The sequence below is a fragment of the Eubalaena glacialis genome, chromosome 2 (assembly GCF_028564815.1).
Source record: "Eubalaena glacialis isolate mEubGla1 chromosome 2, mEubGla1.1.hap2.+ XY, whole genome shotgun sequence".
Classification (NCBI taxonomy): Eukaryota; Metazoa; Chordata; class Mammalia; order Artiodactyla; family Balaenidae; genus Eubalaena; species Eubalaena glacialis.
In genome coordinates this window covers 58,655,447-58,671,064 of record NC_083717.1, presented here as the reverse complement: position 1 = coordinate 58,671,064, position 15,618 = coordinate 58,655,447, and the positions used below count along the sequence as shown (strand labels likewise).

Sequence of the window (15,618 nt, the reverse complement as noted above, 5' to 3'; positions counted from 1 at the left end):
TCAAAATACTTAGAAGAAAAAACTGACAAAACTGAAAGGAGAAAAAGAAACAGCCACAAGTATAATTGTAGGGCTCCAAACTTCTCTCTTGGTAACTGAAAGAACAAGTAGACAGAAAATCAGCAAGGGTATAGAAAATTTGAACAAAACCATCAGTCGATTGGATCTAACTGACATCAACAGAATACTCCATCTAACAAGTACAGAATACACATCTTTTTAAAATGCACATGGAATATTCACAAAGATAGACAATATGCTTACTCCTTAACAAAACTGAACACATTTTAAATAATTTAAATCATACCAATTACGTTCTCAGACCATAATGCAATTAAACTAGAATTAGTAAAGAAAGACAACAAAAACATATTACACAATACACTTTTAAATAATTCAGTGGTAAAAGAGAAAGTCTCAAGGGAAATTAGAAAATATTTTAAACAGAATGAAAATAAAAATGCAACGCATCAAAATTTGTTGTATGCAGCTAAGCAGTTCTTAGAGGGAAATTTATAGCCCCAAAATGCATATATTACAAAAAAGAAAGATCTCAAATCAATAATCTAAGCTTTCACCTGAACAAAGTAGAAAAATCAGTGCAAAATAAACCCAAAGCAAGCAGAAGGAGGGAAACTCTAAAGGTAAGAGCAGAAACCAATGAAATTAAAATCTAAAAATCAATAGGGATAATCAATTGAGCCAAAACTGGTTCTTTTAAAAGAACTTTAATAAAATTGATAGAACTTTAGCAAGGCTGACCAAAAAAAGAGAGAAAGACACTAATTGCTGAGTCTGAAAAGAAAGGGAATATCACTAAAGTCCCCCCAAGATATTTATAAGTTAAAAAAGGGAAAATTACAAACAATATTATGCACATAAATTCAACAGCTTAGATGAAATGGAACAATTTCTCAAAAACAACAAGCTACCCAAACCTACTTATTTCCGTTTTCTGTAACTATTAAAGAAATTGAATTTAGAGTTAATAAACTTCTGAAAAGGAAATGTTTGGTTGCAGATGATTTCATAGGTTCAGTGAAGTCTAGCAAACATTTAAAGAATAAATATTACCAGTTCTATACAATCTCTTCTAGAAAATAGAAGAGGAGGTAATAGTTCCCAACTTGTTTTATGAGACTAGCATTACTCTGATACCAAAACTAGACAAAGACAGTAGTATATAAAAAGAAAACTACATTCCAATAACCTCCATGGCCACAGATGCAAAAATCCTCAACATAATATTGCCAAATTGAATGAACAAAATAAAAAAGTTCAGTACACCAAGAGAAAGTGGAATTAATCCCTGGAATGCAAGGATTCCCTGCAATGGAATCCCTGGTTCAATATTCAAATATCATTCAATGTAACCCACCACATTAATTGTCTAAAGACAAAAAAAATCCACATGATCATATTAATTGATGTAGAAATGTATTTGATAAAATTCAACTTTCATTAATGACAGAAACTTTTGACAAAAGGAATAGAAAGAAACTTCCTCAACCTGATAAAAGATACCTACTAAAAACCTATAACAAACATCATATTGATGAAAGATTTCTGACTAAGACTGGTAACCAGGGAATGGTGTCCTCTCTCACCATGTCCACTCAACATCATACTAGAAATCCTAGTTAGTGCAATAAGTCAAGAAAAAGAAATAAAAGGCATAGAGATTGGAAAGGAAGAAATAAAACTATCCCTACTCATAGATGATATGAATGTCTATGTGGAAAAATCCCAAGGAATCTACAAAAAACCTCTTAGAGCTGATAAATGAGTTTTGTAACATCACAGAATACAAAGTCAAAACAAACATCAAATCACATTTCTATAACTAGCAATGAATAATTGCAGACCCAAATGAAAACACATACACATGTGCATGTACACACACACGCACACACACACACCCATTTACAATAGCTCCAAATGAAATATTCAGGTATAAATCTAATAAAACATGTATGGAACTTGTGTGCTGAAAATTATAAAATGCTAATGAAACAAATCAAAGAAGATTTAAATAAATGAAGAGACATATAGTGTCTCCCTAATGCATGGAAAAAGATGTGTAAGTAGATTCAACATTTTAAAGATTTCAATCCTCCCCAAATTCATGTATATATTTAATGCAATACCAATAAAAATCCTAGCAGGATAGTTTTCAGATATAGATAAGGTGATTCTATAAATTCGTATGGGAAAGCAAGAAAAAAAAAGACCAGAAATATTGAAAAAAGAGAATAAAGTTGGAGGAATGATGCTACCCAATTTTAAGACTTATTATAAAGTGACAGTATTCAAGAGGGTGATAGTGTCAAAAGCTTTGACACATATTTCAATGGAACATAATAAAGAAACTCCCCTCAAAACCCATATAAATATTGCCTATTGGTTTTTGAAAAAGGTAAAAGCAATTCAGTGATGAAAGAATAGTCTTTTCAAGAAATGATATTGGAAAGTCAGACATTCATGTGTAAGTAAATGAAACCCTGATCTATTCTCCATCACCATAGTTTTGCCTTTTGGATAATGTCATAAAAATGACATCATACATACAATATACAACTTTTTGAGACTTGATCCTTTCATGCAAGTTGTTGCATGAATCAATAGTTTGTTTTTAATTCATGAATAGTATTCCATAATATTGATGTACTCCAATTTGTTTATCAATGGACATTTGAGTTATTTCCAGTTTTTGGCAATTATGAGTAGAACTGCTATAAACATTTTACATAGAACTTTGTGTGAATATACATTTTCATTTCTTTGGGGCATATTTTCTCAATCTTGGCACTACTGAAATTTTGGACCAGACAATTCTTTGTTTTGGGGGGCTGTTCTGTGCATTTTAGAAGGTTTAGCAGCATCCCCGGCTTCTGCTCATTAGATTCTAGCAGTATCCAGCCCACCCTCCAGTTGTGACAACCAAAATATCTCTAGACCTTGACAAATGTCCCATGGAGGCAAAATCATCCCTGGTTGAGAACCACAGCTCTAGGGTAAATACTTAGGAGTAGGACTGCTGGGTCATATGGCAAACGTATTTTTAAATTTACAAGAATCTGTCAAACTGTATTCCAGAGTGGCCGTGTCATTTTTACATCACCAACAATGTGATGTAAAATTAGCTTTGCATTCTCACCACCACCTGGTATTGCCAGTATATTTTCTTTTCGACCTTCTTACAGGTATGTAGAGGTTTTAATTTTCATTTCTCTAATGGGGTTTACATTGTATTCTTCAAACTGAGAGGGTCCTGGTTTACTCCCTGCCTCCCAGGAGTATAGTGGTTGTTGGATATTGCTTGGTAATTTAAAATATTTCCTCTCATTAATTCATCATGGAACTAATGCTTACAAAGGTTTTCAATATTTGGCAAGGAGGAAAGGGAGACTCAGGGAGGCTGAGTTGGAAAATGCCTTTCTGTACATTCACAGAGAAAGACAACTGATGGTAAAGGTTTAGTCTGTTGTTAATGAAGGCTGGGATCTGAAATGATACTCCCTTGAAACACATCCTGGAATTGGACTAGAAAACAAAGAGGCCTTATTCTATCACTCACAGAAAAGAGCAAGAACCCAATTCTCTATAAACAGAGACAGAGGCTTCTGAGCCAAGGGGTAGGAGGAAAAGCAGGGACCAGGGAACCTGGGAGGCAGAATACCTGAATTTGAACTATGGCTTTTCCACTCAGTAGATTACCCTGGACAAATCATTTTTATCCTGAATCCGTTTCCTCATACTTTAAATGAGAGTTACAATCCTTATCTCACAGGGTTACTGTGATGGCAGAATGAGATAGTGTGTGTGCAAATGCACAGCACATAGCAGACAATTAATACATGTTGAGTTAATGAATAAATCTTTTTCAGAGCCTATAAAGACAAAGTAAGAAGTTGAATATATTTAGTCTGTGGATTTCATGTAATTGTTTTATTTCAAATTAGCCAACCTGGACTGAGTGCCAGGAAGCTGATAGCTTTCTGTCTGATTTATTTCCTTTGATGACATCATTCATTCCATGAATTTAAAGTTAGAATTTTATACCCAGACAAACTATCCACCAAGGGTGAGACAGAATAAAGACAGATTCAGATATGCAAGTATTCAAAAAAGTCTATCTGCAGTGCACTCTTTCTTGAGAAGCTATAAAGCTTGTCACAGTGTATGCTCTGGGAAACTGCAGGGTTCTGGACTAAGGTCTGGGTCTGCATTCTAGCCCCACCAGTTACAAACTGGAGGTAAGTCAATTAATCTCTCTGAGCATTAGTTTTCCAACGTACAAAGGAGGATGATGCCTAATTTTTAAAGTGGGGATAAAGGGTGTAAGGTGGTGACACTTAGGTAGTATGTAAGGCAGGTAGGTGCCCAGCAGAGGTTCATGCCTTCCTCTCTCCAATCCTCACTGTGTCCAGTGCAATCCTATAAGTTGTTTTTGTGTTCCATTCCCAGAGGTCCAGGCTCTGGAGGTCAGGCTGCAGAGTATACAGTGCAGTAACCCTGACATATAAGCTCACGGGAAGGATCTGCTCTACAGTCAGAGACTTCTGAAAGCCCCTAAAAGCTCCAACGTTTTCAAGACTCAAAGGAATGAATTTCTAATGGTGGAATATCAGACACAGATGAGCGAGTGTGAGGCGAATGTGATAACCACTACACTACGGACAGTGAGATGAACCAGTGGAAAGTCAGGAAGGAGGAACACGTTTCAAGTATTTGGGATGGGCCTTTACAACATACCATATAGGCAGCAGGCAGGCCAACTCACAGGCTGAGTGTGACAATGTCTTAATAAACATTATTTTTACAGTTGTAAAAACTTCTTTCCAAACACTTTCAAACCCATGATTTCACCGCCCCATCCCAACAGCATCAGAGAATGTGGCTGATTGCTTTCATGGCCACAAAGCCTTCTTACTGCTGTGTACTTGTCTATTTGCAATGTGACTTTGCCCCTCCTCTTATTAAGGATGGAGTCTCTTTCTCTGCCCAGAGGCTGGCTCAGCCATGGGACTTGCTTTGGCAAGTGGGACATTAGTAAACACGATGCAAGCGGAGAGTTGAGCCGCACCTCCACAGTGGGGGCTGCCTCCTCCTCCTGCTCTGATCCATATTGTAAGGAGCCTGAGTCTTCTCAAGGATGAAAACCCATCTGGACAGAGGCCCAGCGAGAGCCAGAGCTGTGAACCAGGCCATTCTGGACTATCCAGCCCCACCCACACCAACTGCCAGAGGCTGCAGCCCCAAGAGCAGCTCCAGGCAATTTCAGACCAGACTGCTGACCCCCAGAATACGAGCAAATCCAGTGGGTCTGCTTTAAGCCACCCAGTTTTGGTGTGGTTTACTCCACAACCGTCAAAAACCGATACAGCCTGGCAGGGACGTTATTACCAAGTGCATTTTACATCTGAACAACACGGACGCTCAGAGAGCTTGGGAGACGGGGCTGAGATCACATGCCCAGCCTGGGACTCTAACCCAGGTCATCTGAGTCTGGGCCTCTGGTCGGGGTCCACCAGGCATCCCCCCTTCCTAGTTCTCAGTTGCCTTGAAACCAGATGAAGCACCCAGAGGCCACCACTAACTAACAGCTTTCAGAGATTTTACCAGTTTTGGAACAAGTAATGGATTCCTCCCGTTGCACACTCACCCTCTCCCCCCAGTGTCCGGCGTGGGGGGCAGTGCTGCACGTGCCAGCCGGGGACAGGCAACTTCACCTCAGCACTGCTTTCCCTGCAGACCTGCATGACTTAGGTGGACTTATTTTCTTCTCTCCTCCGTGTCTTCCTTTTCCTTCTGGGGAGCAGCCCTCTTCCCTATGGCCCCACTAGCAGCCCTGGTGACGGGCGAGCCTAGTTCACCTTTGGTGGAGGGGCTGTAAACCCCAGCAGCAGTGTGGAGGAGGTCACACTTCACGTCGTGCCTCAGAGGGTCTCTGGAGGAGCGGCAGCACAGAACGTCTGATTTCTCGTTTTAGCCACAGAGAAACGGAGACGTTTTGATTTGCAAGTAGGAGCATCAGAGAGAACGGGTCCTGTAGTTCTGAGTGCGCCTGCGTGGAAGCCCCCGCCTCGGCTTGCCTCGGCTCTCACCATGTTGGCCGCGTCTGCGGGTGCACGTGTCATCCCATCTTTCTCACGCATCTGAACTCAGCAGGGAGCTCACACTGGCCTTGCCTTCCTGAGGTCTTGGAGGGCGTCCTGCTCTGTGGTCATCAGTCCTAAGCAGCCTGTTCACGGTGGCTCTCTGGCTGGCGGCCCGCCCTGCCCAGACCCCAGCCTGGTCTCCACCCTTCTCCGTGGGCAAGTCGTGGACAGGCATCCCTGCCTCCAGGGTCTCCTGCTGGGGCTTGGCCAGTGAGCCTGGGGACCGGCCACTGCGAGTCGTGCAGGAGGAAGGCAGGAAGCAGGCCAAGCGCATCCCTGCGTCTGGCCCTTGGTCCCTTCCGGCCTCCTCAGATACTTAACCTGGTTGCTTACTGGAAAAAAAATGATACTGGGCCAGTGTCCATGCTGGGAGCCGCAGTGTGGCGTCTGTCTCCATCTGTCCCAGGGCCAGGCGGCCAGGGGCTGGCTTGGCAGGAGCAGTGCTTGTACTTGTCATTCACCACGGGGGCCAGGTTCCCAGGGCGTGGGGGGAACACGAGGAAAGCCACTGTAGTTTTTCTCGCCATTGTACCTGCAAATGCACTCATTTGCCCAGCTCTCTCCTTTCCTCAGGATAAACTCTGGGAAGTCTGTGTGGCCTTTCTGGTCACTTTTCCTAGTTCTGTTCAGGGGGCTATCACATCAGCCCTAAGCCGAGCCCACTGCAGGCCTAGCCGGTTCTTCTCTGTTTCTCACTTCACCTCTTCCCCGTTCTCTGGCAGCACCTGTGACCCCTGAGGGGCCAGTGCAGGCCAGACAGGAGAGGCCAGAGGGCAGCCAAGGCCATCTTGGCTCTCCTCCTTTGGGTGCCCGCTGGGCTTGGGGGAGGTCCTAATGCTGACTCCATTTCCAAGGATGTGCTTTTTCAGGTCTTCAGACCTCCCCCCAGCTGAGGGTCTCTGCCCTCCATTCCCTGGACAGAGGCGGTGGTGCCCCAAGCCAATGGCTGCACCCGCCCTTCAGACCTGACCTCTGGGCTTCTTCCTCATAGGCAGAGTCCTGAAGACAGCGTGGCCAAGGCCTCCTCCCAGGATTCACGCTCAGTCTCCACAACCCTGGAGCCCCAGGGATGCTCCCCATCCCTCAGCTCAACATGAGGAGGGGACCCTCTTCCCCTCCCCAAGAGAAGACAGAGGCAAAATGCAGAGATGCTGACAACTTGCTCAAGAAAAGTCTCTCTTTTGGACTTTTGCACCCCAAGAGAAGGTGGACCCCCCAGCAGGGGTACACCTCCTGGAAGGAGGAAACAGTTCTGTTCTCTGTGGTGTGACTGCATAAGAGCTCTCCAGGGAGGAGGAAGATGTGGGAAGGTCCCTTGAGAGTGACTAAAAGCCTCTGTGAGGTCTCTCTCACAGAGCTCAAATGTTACCATAGTAACGTGTCGGAACCAAAACAGCCTTGGTTCTAGAAGCTCCCCACCTGCGTCTGGGATCAACCTGCTGCTGTGGGTCCAGGTGACCATCCAGAGCCCACACACAGCCCTGCAGGCCGCAGTTATTGGGCCAGAAAACCCTGCGCCCAATGGTTTGGAATATTTGTAATGGAATATTACTCAGCCATAAAAAGAAACAAAATTGAGTTATTTGTAGTGAGGTGGATGGACCTAGAGTCTGTCATACAGAGTGAAGTAAGTCAGAAAGAGAAAAACAAATACCGTATGCTAGCACATATATATGGAATCTAAAAAAAAAAGAAAATGGTCATGAAGAACCTAGGGGCAAGAAGAGAATAAAGACGCAGACCTACTAGAGAATGGACTTGAGGATCTGGAAGGGGGAAGGGTAAGCTGGGACAAAGTGAGAGAGTGGCATGGACATATATACACTACCAAATGTAAAATAGATAGCTAGTGGGAAGCAGCCGCATAGCACAGGGAGATCAGCTCAGTGCTTTGTGACCACCTAGAGGGATGGGATAGGGAGGGTGGGAGGGAGATGCAAGAGGGAAGAGATATGGGGATATATGTATATGTATAACTGATTCACTTTGTTATAAAGCAGAAACTAACACACCATTGTAAAGCAATTATACTCCAATAAAGATGTTAAAAAACAAACAAACAAACAAACAAAACAAAAAAACCCTGCGCCCTGGCTTGGGAAGCATGGGGTGGGGGAGGATTGTACCCCCTGGGACCATTTAAAATCCAGGAGAAACCAGACATGGGGCTGGGACACCACCTGCAGAGCATTTCTGTGCCATGATCTGTGCAGAGCAACAGGCAAGGGGATGCTCCCGAGGCCCTGGCAGGTGTCAGAATCCTGTCTGCACCCGGGGTTGCCCACCCAGCACCTCTCACGGAAGAGGACACTAGTGGCCAGCATGATGCTTACCTGCTCCCCAAACCTGCTGGTCCAAGTTGCATGGAGGGAACTTTAAAAAAACCAGGGCGGGAGTTCCCTGGTGGCCTAGTGGTTAGGATTCCAGGCTTTCATTGCCGTGACCCGGGTTCAATCCCTGGTCAGAGTTGCGTGGTGTGGCCAAAAACACTTCCATCTTTACAACTGAAACCAAACTAATGGTGAAGGGGTCCTGCGAGGAGGGGGACATTTGGAGGCACAGGGCAGCTACCATCGGGTTGGCGGGTCTCAGCAATGCCCGAGCGCCGGGCAAGTGGTCAGCTGGTCCAGCATCTTCTCCCCCGACCCCATATCCTCAGGGCTTAAGGAGTGGGAGAAAGAGGAGGGGACAGTAGGGAACACAGCCGCTGCCCATCACCTAGGGGCCTCTATGTGGTGGTCCTGCCTCGACCTTGGCAAACCCGAGTCCCTGTGAGGGGCGACAGGGACAAACAGATGTCGGATGCTGCCTGCCCCCACTCTCCTGCTCTGAGTCCTCTGGGGTCCCAGGGAGGAGCAGCAGCGCCCAGGCCATGGCCTTAGGAGTCAGATGGCCCGAACCAGCCATGTGACTGTCAGTCAAGTGCCTCCTGGATGGGAGGACTCGGGGGGGACACAGTATGTGGCGACTGTGACCTGTTATTCTTATCATTACTGCTGTCATTCCCCACATCTTCCCCACCCTGGAAGAGTCACCAGGCAGGGTCCAATGTACCAGCATCCACAGAGCAGCAGGGGCTGGAGGGACAATGGGGAAAAGGATGGCGAGGAACCCTTTAGACGCATCCCAGGCAAGACTCAGCAGTGTGGAAAAGTAGAGAGCAGGATTTTCAGGAATGGATCAAGTCTTTAGGATATTTGTCCCAAAATGTCCTAAAAAAGACAGACTTTTGGTGTTGACAAGTCTCCCGATTAAAACAAAGTGACAGGGACTTCCCTGGCTGTCCAGTGATTGAGACTTTGCCTTCCAATGCAGGGGGTGCAGGTTCAGTTCCTGGTCAGGAAATTAAGATCCCACATGCTTCCAGGCCAAAAAACCAAAATGTAAAACAGAAGCAATATTGTAACAAATTCAATAAAGACTTTAAAAGTGGTCCACATAAAAAAACACAAAAAAACAAAGTGACAAAACAACCCTGTAGGAATAGTGTTTACGGGCTTCCTTATCATCTCTAAGCCTTGTCTTTGAAGGGCCTCTGTCTGGTGCCGGCCTGGAAAGCGCTAGGTCCTGCTGCAGGGGCTGAGGACCCAGATGCAGAGATGCATGGGGGCAGGGTGGGGCCTGGGATGCACTGCCTGCAGGGGCTGTCTAGAGCCTCTGATCCTTTCTTGGGTCTCCCCGCTGTCAACAAGCATCCTCTCTTGTGTTTGGCTGAGACTTTTTCTGTGGGGTGACAACCTGACCCTCGGTTTCAAAAAGCTGGGGCCAAAGGGGCTGCAGCTGCCCTGTTGGCTGCACCTTCATTCCCACATGGGGACGGTCCAGCCGTGTCTGCAGGAAGAACAGCCACTGCCCACGTGTGCAGAGCAGTAGAGCCTGGGTGCCAGGAACATGCAGGATGTCTCTGGAGCCCGTCTGGTAGACACTGGGCTCGCCTAACCATCTTTTGTTTCACTGTGACTTCTTAAAGCCAGAAATTAGATGTTCAGATGAAAAAACCCAAATCAGCAGCCTGAGACTTCAGAGCCTGGTGAGTGCGTGGGCAATGTGGGCCCTCCCCAGGCTGGCTGGGCGGTAAGTCCCTCCCTGCTGTGGTGTTGGGGGGCACACGTGAGCTCATGAGATGCACATGGGGACTGTGCACACTTTCCCCCAAACATCTGGCAGGGTCCTGCTGTCCCCCACCACCTGACCTGCATCCTTGGTAGAATCTAAGGTCTGAAGGCGGGAGTCCTCCTCATGTCGCCCCCAGCTTGGGGGTCCCGCATCCTCCCCAACTTCCCGTGCCGCTGGGGGTGGGGGAACGGCCGGGGCAGCACTTACCCCCCGCCCGAGCCGCCGTTCTTGCTGAAGTGTGTGCGCGGCTCGCTGGAGGCCAGCTTCAGCAGCTCTGTCCACTCCCGCTCCCACTCCTCCTCCGTGTACACCAGCCCTGACTGGCACAAAGGGGGGCAGGCTCAGGAGGTGGCGGCCGCTCCTTACCCTCCACCCAGGTGAGCCTGGCCGAGAGCCTGACCTCCCGGTTTCGTCAGCCCCTGGGCCTGGGGCACCTGTTAGTGGCCGAGGACCATCCCCATTTGCTCTGACAGAATTTGTTCAGAACCCCCAATCTCCAACCTCCATGCCGTTGGGAGTCCACCCAGCAATAGGGGTCATTCCCAGGGGTGAGAACGACCAATGTAACCTGTACGTGCACCGGGCGGGGCGCCGACCACTGACATGTGTGCAGGGACCCGGGCAGACCCATCTTCAAGGGCTTCCAGGCCAGCAAAGGGCCAGTGCTCACTGAGGTTCAGGGATGAGGATTCCCTTTGGACTGAGCACACACACTGGGGCTGGGGCCGTGGGCCGTGCCAGGGCCAATCTGTGGCTGCACCAGCAGTGACCTGACAGGTGACCATCTAATTCACCATTCAGGTCGGGACAGCCTTGCGAGTGAAGGCGATTGGTTTTCATAATTACACCAGGACGGGCGGGGGAAATGGACGTCTGGTCGCTGTGGGCAGGGCCTGACTGTTGCAATGGGCTCCTCTTTAGCGGGTCTGAGTGGGGGACGGAGTCATTGCTGCTGATCTCACAAGACAGACTTGGCCTCGGGGCCCAGATCCGGACCCCGCCCTGGCTTTGGCCACGCGCGGCGTGGTCCCGGCTCTGCCACGCCGACAGGTACCTACCTCCTTGTTCTGCTGCGTCTGCTGCCACCTCCATCTTCGCTTCAGGGCCTCCCTCTCGGCCCCCGTCCTCATCATGGTGTAGAGAGCTTTCCGCAAAACCAGGTCCCGGTCGTGAAACCCCCACATTCCTGCAGCCGGGAGGCCCGTGAGGAGCAGAGGAGAGAGGAGGGACGTGAGGAGGAGCGGGGCAGGCCAGCAGCGCTGAGACCACCACCACCTTCCAGCCTGGGCCCCCGCAGCTGTGTGAGCAGATTAACTCAGTAGCCAGCTGTTCAGGTCTCACGATTAGCAAGCAGCTGCCCTCTGTGCTCCCTTGTGACGTTTCCCGTGGATGCAGGCAGCGGTGAAGGAGCACGGCCCCTCCTTAGAGCAACAACAGTTTCACTAAGTGCTGCCTGTCTCAGGGGCCCTTGGCTGGCTGCCCTCAACCTCTCAGGTTCGCTCTGAGGGATATAATGTTTGTGGTCTGGGCCTTGTGTTCGAGTGGGAGAGAGCCTGTGAGGACAATCGGTGATGTGTCCTCACACAGGGCCCAGGGCCAGGCTGGCAGTCAGACTCCGGCTTCGTCGGGGGTCTGCCGCATCTGACGTCTGTAGCCCTGAGGCATCTCAGCACACATCTGGGGCCCGTGGAGAGCACCTGCTTCTGAAGGAAGTGCCCCTCCCGGCCTGTGCTGGGTGCCCAGGGGTCAATAAAGACAAACCAGCATCTCTGAGTATGCCTTTGGCACAGCTCAGAAGTGGCCAAGAAACCCAACCAATGGAAGAAGCATCGTGGAAGAGAGATGCAGCTCTGGCTACAGGGAGAGAGTGGGGGAATTCATTCATTCATTCATTCATTTGTTTAATTGACTACCACTAATTCCACTTACTTCCATACTTATTTCACAGTAGGGGTGAGGCACCATTCTAAGTGCTGGGAATATCCACAGCAGCAATGAGGACAGACTAAATTCCTAAAACCTCACGGAGCCCACACTGAGGGGAGGAGAGGCAGGCATCGAATTAGCATGTAACACCCTATGTTGCAGGCAGCAGCACTCTTGGGGGGATGAAGCAGGCCTAGAGGGCAGAGTGGTGGGTGGTTTGGTCACGGCGTAAGTGGAGACATTGGAGCAAAGACTTGAGTGGTGAAAGACGGGGCTGAGTCACAGGAAAAGGCCAGGGCTGGCCCTGAGGAGACCTACGTGTAATACTAGGGAGGGAAAGGTGGCTGGAGCTGGGATGGAGGGGAAGAGGTGGAGACTGGAAAGGTGGACTTGAAGTGAGCTGGGACCCCCTGGAGAGCTTTCAGAGAGCAGTGACCCGCACTGACTGATGATCAAAAGCCCAAACTGGCTGTACATCCTTTAGTGCAAAGACACGCGGATAACGTTGGGCGGCTGTGGGCTTTCTGTCCAGGGAGGCTTTGGTCTTTTTCTGCAGCACAGACGGAGGGAGGTGGCTATCAACACTCCTTTTATGAACAGGCTGAGCCGAGCTTTCTCATCCTTCGGACCTGCCTGCAGCCTCCTCCCAGGCAGGGCAAGTCCCGGGTCCAGTCTACAGGCCATGGCTCCTTGTTTGGGTCTCTCTTGCAAAGAGGGTCTCCTTGTCCCATACATGTTTGCCCACAAGCCTGACCCCAGAATTACCGTCATTTCTATGTGTGCCCCACACCCTAGGTCAATGCCAGGGCTGGTCAGCAGGTCCAGTAAGCACTGCTGGTGAGTGTGGCAATGGCCACTTCGGGCAGTCCTGCTCCTGTGGGGTTCAGCAATTTGAGTACAAAAGGGGAACAAAGTACTGGGAGAAAAGAACCAACAGGCCACGAGTCCCAGGCTCAGTCTTGGCCCAGCCTCTCTTGCAGCTGGAGTGAGGGCCACCTGCAGAAGGCTTTCTCTTCCCAGGCAGACCTGGAGGGCCTGCTGCACTCACGGGGAAACACATGCCATCAGACAGGACCACAGTGGCGTGTGGCCATCTGGTTTGTGGCCTTATCCACCAATGGTCATGCCAGGGATAGTGCCTCTGCATGCTGCAGTTTCAGAAGGACAAAGGCATTTCCATGCCTGAAACTTTGCAAAGAGTCTGCTGGTTGACACAGAGGAGAGATCTCTTCTTTCATTTTCCTTCTCCAGGTTTTATACAGAACAAGGTGAAATAAGTTCCATAAGAGGGAGATAGTGAATACATTATGATGGAATAGGACACAACTAGCAAAAATATGTTTTTGAAGAACAGCATGGAAAATTCTCAATACAATTTTAAGGGAAAAATGTTGGATTCCAAACTGTGAACACTGTGAGATCCTAATTTCACTGGAAGAATAGACAAAAGTGTGGAAGACAATATACCAAAATGTTAAAAGCAGCCATCGCTGGGCAGTGGGATTGCTGATTGTTATTTTACTATGATGAATGTGGAGTCAACAGACAGAAATGCATTAGTTTTTAAAGGGAGGAGGTGGGTGGGTACACTTGTCTTCCCCATCACCCCTTGTCAAGCCCATGGAATGTGGGATGTTCCCTTTGCTCTTGGGCTCCATCCTCCTCTGGGCATCTCGGGGCCACTTCCAGGTCCCCTCATTTCCCTCTAAGCCTTTTCAGGCTCATCTCAGCCCACCTCTTACAGAACAGGCCTCACTACAGGTCTGAAGTGAGGTCTGGGGCATCCTTGCTCTGGGACACAGCATCGGGTTAAGGTCATGTTTACCTGGGGAGGCGAGTTTGACCAACAAGGACCATACTCTCGTCGAAGGGGCCCATCCCTGGAGAGGGTCCTCATACTGCAGGACTGATAAGGCGCCACTGGCACTGATACTGGGGTCTCCGGCACAAATCCAGTTCTGCCTGTGTTGTAAGCCTGGGTCCAGAGGGGTTAAGTGAGCTTCCAGAAAGTCTACCATGACCTTCCATCATCCAAATATTGCCATCCACACTTGTGCATTTGCTGGTGTCGCTTTTTGTAACCAGGAAGCTCACATGTCCGTTGGAGGAGGTTGCTGACCTCTCTGTGGTGTATTCTGACTGTGCCATGTTATTTACCCAAGCAGTACCTATGTCTGTCTTTTTGTCAGTCTGAGTGCATCAGCTGCAGTCAGTGTGGTGGCCTCAGGCCTACCCAACCTCATGCACTGCTCCCCAGACTTCCTGCTCGAGCCCAACAGGGCTTAGCCCAGACCCCAAACACCATGTTAATTCCTGCCTTTCTGCTTTATCTATGTGGTCTCCCTGCCTGGAAGGTCCTTTTTTATAGTCTTTCAAGTTCTTCAAGTCTCAGTAAAATCTCACCTCCTCCAGGAAGTCCTCTTTGATTGCTCTAGATCACGATGTCTAATGCCCATCCCTGCAGCTCTGCTCAGGCCTCCTTCTATCAGGACAGGTCTTTTCTCATGTGTGCTCTATGTCCCCACCAAGCCTGCCAGCTGCTTGACAAGAAAGCAGGGATTGTTGGCTCCATCCCTTGGGGACTCTTCCAGATGACAGTGATGCACGTGGCTCTACTTAGTATATGATTGTCCTTTAATGACGCACAGAGCAGGCTTGGGCACTGCCACCCTCTGTCTACACTGTGGGGCTTACCCAGTGAGGCAGCGTGTAAAAGGCAGTTCCCGTCCCCTGTCGTGGCCAAAGGAAGAAGCCGTTTACAGCTCGTGCACACGGTGGACCACCAGTTCAGGCGACCTGGAACAGAAGCTCAGGTTTAGAATCCCAGGACAGGCAGGGATGTTTGCTAAGTAAGCTTAAACATCGGCGGATGATTTTCTAGAGGATTCTAGAGAACGTCATTGGTAAGGTGGAGGGTTATGGCTACTTATTCTCAAAAAAAATATAGATTTTTTTTCCTCTCTAAGATAAAAAACGGCCAAATTCTCCCATCAACTAGCAAGAAACTCAAGACTAAAGCCTTCTCTCCTTGAATCTGGGAACACATTTTACACAAAATGTAAAATTTTTCTTCGTGTAATTTCCTTGAACACAGTTTCCCCTCCCAAAAGTTATTTTTCTAAAAAAATACCATCCTTCTTTGTTGATGCATACATACCTTTGAGAGTATGGTTTACATTTAACTTTTTAAATTGACGTATAGTTGATGTACAATATTCCAGGTGTACAGCAAGGTGGTTCAGTTATACATACATGTATGTGTATATATATATTCTTTTTCAGATTATTTTCCATTATAGGTTATTACAAGATATTGAATATATTTCCCTGTGCTATACAGTAGGTTCTTGTTGTTTATCTATTATATATATAGTGTATCTGTTAATCCCAGATTCCTAATTCATCCCCCCTTTCC

At 48.0% G+C, this 15,618-nt stretch overlaps 1 protein-coding gene across 1 annotated transcript in view; it reads right to left on the bottom strand.

Moving 5' to 3' along the window:
* Positions 1-15,618, bottom strand: part of LOC133085010 (OTU domain-containing protein 7A-like) — a 188,303-nt gene that overhangs the window by 36,048 nt on the left and 136,637 nt on the right. The window contains exons 6-8 of the mRNA XM_061181843.1: positions 14,898-14,999; positions 11,336-11,463; positions 10,485-10,597 (exon numbers count right to left, since the gene is read on the bottom strand). Of these exons, the coding sequence (XP_061037826.1) occupies positions 10,485-10,597; positions 11,336-11,463; positions 14,898-14,999 (343 nt within the window). The remainder of the gene's footprint in view (positions 1-10,484; positions 10,598-11,335; positions 11,464-14,897; positions 15,000-15,618) is intronic.